Source organism: Cavia porcellus, unplaced genomic scaffold (genome assembly GCF_034190915.1).
Source record: "Cavia porcellus strain 051 isolate PalLab524CR breed Dunkin Hartley unplaced genomic scaffold, mCavPor4.1 scaffold_2, whole genome shotgun sequence".
NCBI classification, from domain to species: domain Eukaryota; kingdom Metazoa; phylum Chordata; class Mammalia; order Rodentia; family Caviidae; genus Cavia; species Cavia porcellus.
The window spans coordinates 65,427,973-65,436,599 of NW_026947485.1; the positions used below are offsets into that span (position 1 = coordinate 65,427,973).

Sequence of the window (8,627 nt, forward strand, 5' to 3'; positions counted from 1 at the left end):
TAATATATTTAGTATGAAAAGAAAAACAACACGAGTGCCTTTAGTTCACCACTACTGCACAGCTTACACTTAATGGTATAAAAAGCTGTCATTACTCTTTGAATTGAAAATTCCTGTTCAACAAAAATCACAAAATTATAAATTTTAATGCATAGAGGAGGAAAAAATTTTAATAATTATTCAATAAACAATGCCTATTATATAAAATGCTAAATAGCCACTATAAAACTTTGATTTTGCTGGATTCTGCTAAAACAGAACTTTTGGAGTAGGAGGAAGATGTCAGATTAATAAATAACAAAGTACAGAACCTCTCTGAGAGAAACAGCTCAGATGCTAGAATTTACCACCATGGAGAAGACTGGATAAAAGGAGAGGGATTCTCGCAACCCAGGAAGAAACTAAGGAAAAAGAAAAAGAAAAAAAGAAAGAAAGAAAAGAAAAACGTGCACAGAAGGCTGGAGCCAGACGCACTCTCACTGGAGCCGGCCCAACTTGCGGTCATCACAGCCAGTTGGACCTGCGGTTGTGGCACTCACGGAGAACAGAGCCAACATGGAGACCTGAACTAACCCACAGTGAGCTCAGAATTTGCCTGCCCCCAGCGGGAGGAGGGTGACCGACCAGCCACCATATTGGTATTGGGCAGGACAGGCCTGAACAAGGAATGTCAGTGACTTGACTGCTCCCTGCCCAGAGCAGATTGTTGGGATCTGATTGGGTTGGGTCACACCCCTGGCCAGGACCCAACAGCCAGGGTCAAAATTGTCCCCGAAGTAGCCCCGAACCAGTTCCATCCACATGGTACACACTAATGTGGTGAAGGCCCCCGCTGGTTGACTGACTCAGAGGGGAGGGACCAACCTACACCGCCCCTGTTTGCACCTCAATGACTAACAGCAAAATGGATAGCAGCAATCCCTAGCCAGCACACTTCAGAGAACCATAACCAATACCACCACATACTTGTATGGAAGAAACAAGAAACATGACAAGAGAAAGAAATAAGAAAAAGCTCCAGCCAACCCAGGGAATATGGGTACAGGAGAGATAAATACAGAAGACATCAAGGGCAACAAACATGCATTATTGTAACAGCCGACATAAAGAAATATCTTTGTGACATTATAGACGAACTCAAAACTGAAATATTAATGCAAGTAAAGCAAGATATAAGATTAATAAAAGAAATGCTAAGCAAGTCTCAAGAAGACAGAAATGGAAGAATGGAGAAACCAAGGAGAGAAAACTTCAATGAAAAGTATAAAAAAACCTAGAATACATAAAACAGATTCGAAGAGATTACCTGGAAATTAAACTCCATTGAAAACTGGCAAAATTGCATGAAGGAAACTAGAAATAGATTAACAAAACCTGAAGATAGGTTTGCAATGTGTGAATGTGAAAGGAAATATGTCTTAAAAGTAACAAACAGGCAGTAACAATACAGAGGTTAGGAGATGACAAGAGGATCTATAATTTAAGAATAAAAAATATGAGGGAAGAAGCAGAGGTAAACACAAAGGAAATACAAAGGCTATTCACAGAAATAATTAAGGAAAACTTCCCAAACATAGGAAAAGGAAGTGATATTCAGATGTTTTGAAGCATACAGAACTCCAGCCACTTACACCAAAACAAAGCCACACCTAGACATATAATAATCAAGATCCCAGAAACTGATCACAAGAACAGAATATTAAAAGCCGTCAGAGAAAAGAAACAGATCATCTATAAAGGAAAACCAATCAAAAACATGACAGACTTCTCAACACAAACCATCAAATCAAGAACTTGGAGTAAAGTATTCTAAGTCACGAAAGAAACCTCCAACCCAGATTGATGTACCCTGCAAAACTGTCTCTCAAAATTAATGGTGAAACAAGACGCTTCCATGACAAAGAGGAACTGTGGGAGTTCATGACCACCAATCCAACCCTACAAAAAATACTGAAGCACATTCTAGAGAGGGAGAAAGAAAAAACACCAGGATTTCAGGAACAGTGGCAGAGAAGCCTCAATGAATGGGGCAGACAGTGGAATGAAGGAGAAAAGTAGACAACCAATGGCAGAAAAATAGCATAACAGAAATGAGGCAGAGAAGGTTGGTTATAATCTTTAACATACATGGCCTTGATACACTAACAAAAAGAAACACAAGTAGAGTACATCAGGATCTAGGGTCCACGGAGATGCTCTGTATAGGAAATATAATCAACTTGAAAGAGATTTATGGACAAAAAAGTCAAATATGAGAAAACAGTGCTCTACGTGATAGAGAACCACAGAGAAAAAGGGGCAGCTCATCCAGCACCTGCAGCTAGGTTGGAAAGACATGACACTTTTTGCAGTGGAGAACTACTCAGCTATAATGAAGGAAAACTTGGAGGCTTTTGTAGGTAAAGGAATATAACTTAAGATCAAGCCCAGGGGTAAAAGGTTCAGAACCACTTAGGTAAATTGCAGGTTGCACTCATAACCTAAAAACTAAAGGAGTTAGTGGGACCATAAATGTACAATATACCCTGTGATAGTGAAAGGGGAGGAAGTGTCCAAAAAAAGGAAGGCAGAGGGCATCGTTAAGTGTATCAGGATTTAAAATCCACATTGTTCTTACTGCTCTGTTTAGTCTGGTTATATTCTGTTCCAATCTGTCTACTTCTAAACTTGAGAGCACAAGACAGCTATTCCAAAAATAGCAGAATATACTACGGTACCATCTTTAATTTCCTATTAACTTACTCTGAAGCTCTGTATTACTTACACTGTCTTATTATGCTGATCTTATTTGAATTTGGTTTGTGGATCGCTGTTTTGTATTAACTGATTTTATTCAAATCTGTTATGATTGATAGTATTAAGTCTGAGAGTATAGGCACTCTGAAGATGACAAGATTCACTAGGATACCCACTCTGGCTTGACTATTACCTGCTTTTGAAGTCTTATAATATCTCCAATGTTTTGTTTTAATATTGTTATGTACTGTATGTTCAATTATACTATCTATGCCTGATGATATAGACAATTCTATTGAAGATAACAAGAGATATCATAGTAACCATTGTAGATCACTTTGTAGTTTTATTTTCTAGGAATTTGTTTTGCTTTGTTTTGTTTTTCCAATAAAGAAAGGATATATTTACATGTAGAGACTCATGCATGCACAAAACTTCTAAATGGTTTATGAGAACTGATTATATAATGCACAATGAAGTCAACAACTACTTTGAACAAAAAGACACACTAAGGTACCCAGTACTGATTCTGTAGCATCATGATGTGAAATCCAGCAATACTATTTATTGTTCTTTGTTCAGAGTGATTTTAGTCTGTTTTGTTTAATTTCAACATACATGAAGGTATGGACAGCTATTTTGAAGAGACTGAGAGATATTATGACAGCCATTGTTGACTTCCTCACTGTCTGGGTCTTGAAAACCTAAAATGCCTTCATCATCCTGTTTGGATCAGTTTTATACTATGTTGTTTTGTACGAATGCGCTATATTTGAAGATATAGACACCTATTTGGAAGAAAACACAATATGATAGATAGTGAAGATCTCCGGTTGTCTTGCTTTGAAATCTATGTCTCTTACATTGTTTTCTTCTGTTTTGTTATGTTTAATTTTACCCTCTTTAAAATAAAATTTAAAAAATAAAAAAAACCTTTAAAAGTATATGACATGATTTACAGCAGTAATTTTGTATTAAATATACAACTGTCATCTAATTTGTTCTCTAACACAGTGCATTCTTTATATAACTGTAAATAACTTCACTTAGAAAAAGTGAAATCATTTAAAGTGCAGCTGAGGTAGTTTGATTCCACACAAGGACAGTCTGTGTGGTGTCATTCCTGCAGGTTAGCCCTGCTCTGAAAATACTGACTTCATAATGCAATAATGTGCTACATCTTGGTGTCAGGACTGTTGCAACATCAAGGAGCAGGACACAGCTGAGGATTCAATGGTAAACCGAAAACCCACAAAGTAGAAACATTAACATGGCATAAGGTCTGCTCTACAGGCTCTACTGGCCCTTGATTTTTACAAACCATTTTATTAACCTCAGTTTCTGGAGTTTTTTTGTCCTAGCATACGTAAAACAGCATATCACAGGAAGAGGCAAGTCAAAAGAAGCAATGCTAGATGAGCATGCCCATAGAAAGGAAAACTGATAGCAAGGAGACTCATAAATGTCAAATAACACAAAACTGCAACTATATAACACTGGTAGTACTAGAGTAAGAATTACAGTTCTGAGATACTAAACTAGAATAATAACCCAGTTATTCTGTGCTTCATGTTCTAGCTCTGTATGATGATCTTTTATCTTTCTTATTTACTTTTGGTACCAGGGATTGAACCCAGGGCTTCACTCATGCTAGGGAAGTACACTACAACATTTTCTTTAGGGGCTAGAGATTTAGCTCAGCGGCATAAGCGCCTGCCTTGCAAGCAGGCAGTCGTGAGTTTGATCCCCAGTACCGATAAAAAGGAAAAAGAACAACAACAAAAAATTTTCTTTATCACAGTTTGGTAAGCTTCTATTATGTTTCAAAATGGAATTTGAACACTTTTGCTTGATCATGAAATGAACAGACTGTTGAGAACTTGGAAAAAGCTACAAGTTTAAAGAAAAGCATAACTGCTTACAATTCACTACCCAGAGAGAGGCACAACTGAGTTCTTCATAGATTTTCTTTCAAATGTCTTCATGTATCAATATGTGCATATACTTTTCTTTGTAGCTTTTTTAAAAAGCTGTGGGCATTCCCAACTCAAAAGATCTTCATAGAACTACTTTAATAGTTCGGTATACTATAATTTATTCATCTACTATTGCAGATTTTGGTTGGTATTAAAGATTTCAAAAAGTATTCCATTGTATAGACATGATAAGCTATTTTTAAAGTATCTATAAAGTTTAAAGGAAATTTTTCAATCAAACAACTTAATAATTACAAAGATTCAAAAGTTGTAGTTTATAGAACTAAGTTATCAAATACAATACTTAAGAACAAATCAGGTACTTAGAAAACCAAATCTCTGAATAAATTTGTAAAGTTATCGTTTTAGTGATTTCTGATGCCAGCAATATGATTAAGGGAATTCTAGATTATTGTTACAAAATTATAACAATGCTAACAAAGCAACACTCAATAAAAACTCATTAGCTATTCTGCTCATGCATTCAAGAAGTATTTACTGATACCTATTTGATAGGCACTATGCTAGGCCATGTTTCTATCAGTATTAAGAGGCCTCTTTCTAAAATATTCTATAAAATGAGGTAGCAGGATAAAACATTTTAACAAAATGTGGGGGAAAAAAAAATCCAAGTATCTATCTCTTCCACTGGATGATGAGCACTGCACAGGAGAGACTCATGTCTCTTTATTTCCAGTTTTTGGCAGAAAACAGAATTCATATCGTATTTGCTGAGTAACCACTTTTTATTGGAAAGTGTTGGGAACTGAAATTGAAAATCTGTGCTCTATAGTCTCAACTCTTGAATAACCAACTACATTTAGAATCTAGTTTTCCACTAATCTAAAACCACCTATGTTTATACAAATGAATTAATGTATACACTATTTTGATAATGCTGTTTTCACTCTATTTCCATGTTCATATCAGTCTGGCTGTGTAGCATTCTGTGAATTAATATAATTTAGAAAACTGGGCATGGTGGTGCATACTTGTAATCCCAGGATTTGGGATTAGGCTGAGGCAGGAAAATCACTGCAAATTCGAGACTAGTCCAGGCTACAAAGTGAGCTCAAGGCCTGAACAGCATAGGCAGATGCTGTCTCAAAAAAAGAGAAAACAATTCTCTTTGGTTACCTTTAAAGGTTATGTCAAGTGCTTTTACACTGTACAGCTAATGCTGCAACAGACACATCTTGCTTTATTAGTCTTCCGGACATTATGCAACAAGTGGGCTCATTTCTAAACATAAATAATCGACAATAAAAGGTAACCTAATAAAAAAGATTACCCATAAGTAGAATTTTGAAAGATAAATTACAATTCTATTTCGCCAAATCAACTGGTCACTGTCACAATTTAATGATTTTGAATGTGAATGCCCAACCTAAACCTTTTAAGACAACTGCCTCATATATATTTAGTAGAGATACTTTTGGTGACAAGCAGTAAAAATTCTGAAGTTACAAACAAAATGTCTAACGGAACTTCAATCCTTTTTAAAAGACCACCCACTACTCTTCTAATTCCTTGGAGGCAATATCCTTGCTCAGTCTCTCAGGCTGCACAAATGTAAGGGACTCTGGCCTTTTGAAAATGTCCTGACTTCTCTTTTCTTCCATTTACAGATTGTAGAGGAAAAGCAACCTACCCTACATACCTAAGCATTCAAGCCTTGACCACAGGCAGAGGTAGCTTACAAGAAAGCCAACTGCATTTTTTCACAATAAGAAGCTGGTTAATGTATATATTTCTTTAACAAATCGTGATGTGCTCCTACTACAGTATTGCATCTCTGCAGCGCGGCCCTCCATTACTGAAATCATTAACCCGGTTTCTTTGTTGTGTGTGGGGTGAAAGGAAAAGAAGAAAAACAGTTAACTATGTTGTAATTTAATTGTGGTCCACATATGATCACCAACAATTAGCAATAAAAAGACAATAAAGCCCATAAACGATACGTTCATTGTAGGTAAGAATGAGAGTCTTTCAGGCTAGCCAAATTATGCTCAAACGTGTAATTTTTAAAAGAAATATGCTATTCAATTTGCATTTTGTCTATGTCAAGTTTTTCATGAATGCCATGGAAGGTATATTTGTGTATTGTTTGCTTCACAGGATTTTCCGTATGCATACATAAACATAAAATCGGAACTCACCAGATACACACACATATACTCACATGTATAAAACAATTACCTTAGGCAAAAATTCCGTAGGTGTTACTTGGTGTGCGAAACCTTTCAGTTCTCTGAACTATTCCACATGACACAAAAGCGTGTGCAGTGACAAAGCTCTCCAAATACAAAGATACGCTTCTAAAAACGCTCCTAAAGCCAAGTTCACAGCTGGCACTTGTGGCACACTCAAGCCACTGCTGGGGCAGCTGTCACAGGCCAATCACACACACCCAAGAGTGCCAGCGTGCCACCTAAGGAAGGCAAGCTGATGATCCGCGCACAAATCCCCACCGAATAAAGAAAAGCCCTAAATCCCCCTGCTGGAAAGCACAATGCCTATCTACCACCTAGAAAGCTCCCTAGAAAAGTCAAAGAGGCTGGCGATTTAAAAGCAATAAATTTACCAATTTACAGCAATACAGCAAAATAGAGTTTTGATTTTTTTTTTTTTTTTTTTTAGCGTTCACGAGAAGGGAGCCACGCCATTCCATTTTCGAGTAGTCAGTAAGCACTGGGCTTTTCCTCTTGGGGAAACGGGAGAGGTGGGCGAGGAAAAAGGAAAAACGCAGACCCAGCAGCAACCCTCCCGGAGCAGCAGCGGAGGCTGCAACGAACTCGGCTTCCCAGGCCTCCTCCCACCCCTTCCCGGCCGCCGCCTCCCACCGCGCGAGCCGGCCGCCTCCCGCTCGCCTACCTTTGCCTTGCCAGCCTCCAGCTTCTTCTGCCTCTCCTCGTCCTCCATGGCCTCTGTGGGGCAGGCGGGTGGGAGACAGAGAGGGATCGGGGGTGGGAAGGAAAGGTCGGTTCAGACGGAGGTGGGTCGGCAACCTCCGCGGCCCAGGGAGTAGGGCCGGCCGGGCCGGCGCTCCGCCTGCCTGGGGTGGAACCACTCTCCGCGCTCACTGGCGAATTGTCCTCGTCCGCGAGAGCCGCGCCGTCACCGCCGCCATCTTCGTCTCCACGTAAACACACGGTGGGGCGCCGGGGGGAGAAGGAGGGACGTCGGTCCGCGCAGGCGCCGCGAGTCCGCGGCCGGGCAGGTGCACCGCTCCGCCGCCCCCAGCCCTGCCTCCTGGACGGGCTGGGGCAGAGCCGCTGCGGGACTCAGTCCCCGGCCGGTGTGGGGGCCGCAGGGCAGGCGGTGCCGGGCTCCTAGCGGACAGACACCCCGTTCCAACCTGGAGCACTGCCTTTGTATTTACAGAAATAGCAGAGCTCTAGTAGTGAAACCGGCGAACGCTTTTTGAAAAGCGCCAGTGGTAAGGATGAGGGGCAGGGAGGAGCCCACCGGACAACAGCATTTTAACCCCTGGACTCAAGAGACCTTCGCAAAAGATTCTTACTTCCTTAGTCTAAAAGCCCCTCCTTTGCTACATTGGTTCCCGCCCAATTCTGGATTCACCCTTTAAGGCCCAGGTCATGCACCGTTTCCAAATAGCTCTTGTGATTTCTTTGTTTCCGTACATCTTGCCTGGGATCTTACCTGCTCAAAACAGCTTCCTTCACCAAAGGTGTTCTGAAAGGAACCTAAATTTAGGAATCTGTGCTGGGGACAAAGCCAGGACACTTTCACTTTCTAGCTTTAGTGACCGTGAACAATTACCTATTCTTTCCGACCTTATCTGGAATTTTTTGGAAGGGCTGTTAACATGCGTGCCCTTGGCATACTAAAACATCTGAAGCAATGTCAGCTTTCTTTCTTCTTGCAGTCTAGGTATGCAGCACTATATTTTAA

General features: G+C 39.9%; 1 protein-coding gene across 8 annotated transcripts in view; it reads right to left on the minus strand.

The window, feature by feature from the left end:
• Akap9 (A-kinase anchoring protein 9) overlaps positions 1–8,268 on the minus strand; it is a 163,484-nt gene extending 155,216 nt beyond the window's left edge. For 4 of the 8 annotated variants that reach the window (XM_063242936.1, XM_063242926.1, XM_063242915.1 and 1 more), the window contains exon 1: positions 7,587–8,266. In XM_063242936.1, coding sequence (XP_063099006.1) covers positions 7,587–7,634 — 48 coding nt within the window. In that variant the 5' untranslated portion in view covers positions 7,635–8,266. Of the gene's footprint in view, positions 1–7,586 lie in introns of all 8 variants that reach the window. The other 4 variants (XM_063242921.1, XM_063242902.1, XM_063242911.1 and 1 more) reach the window with 3 other exon arrangements.
• Positions 8,269–8,627: the final 359 nt, after the last annotated feature.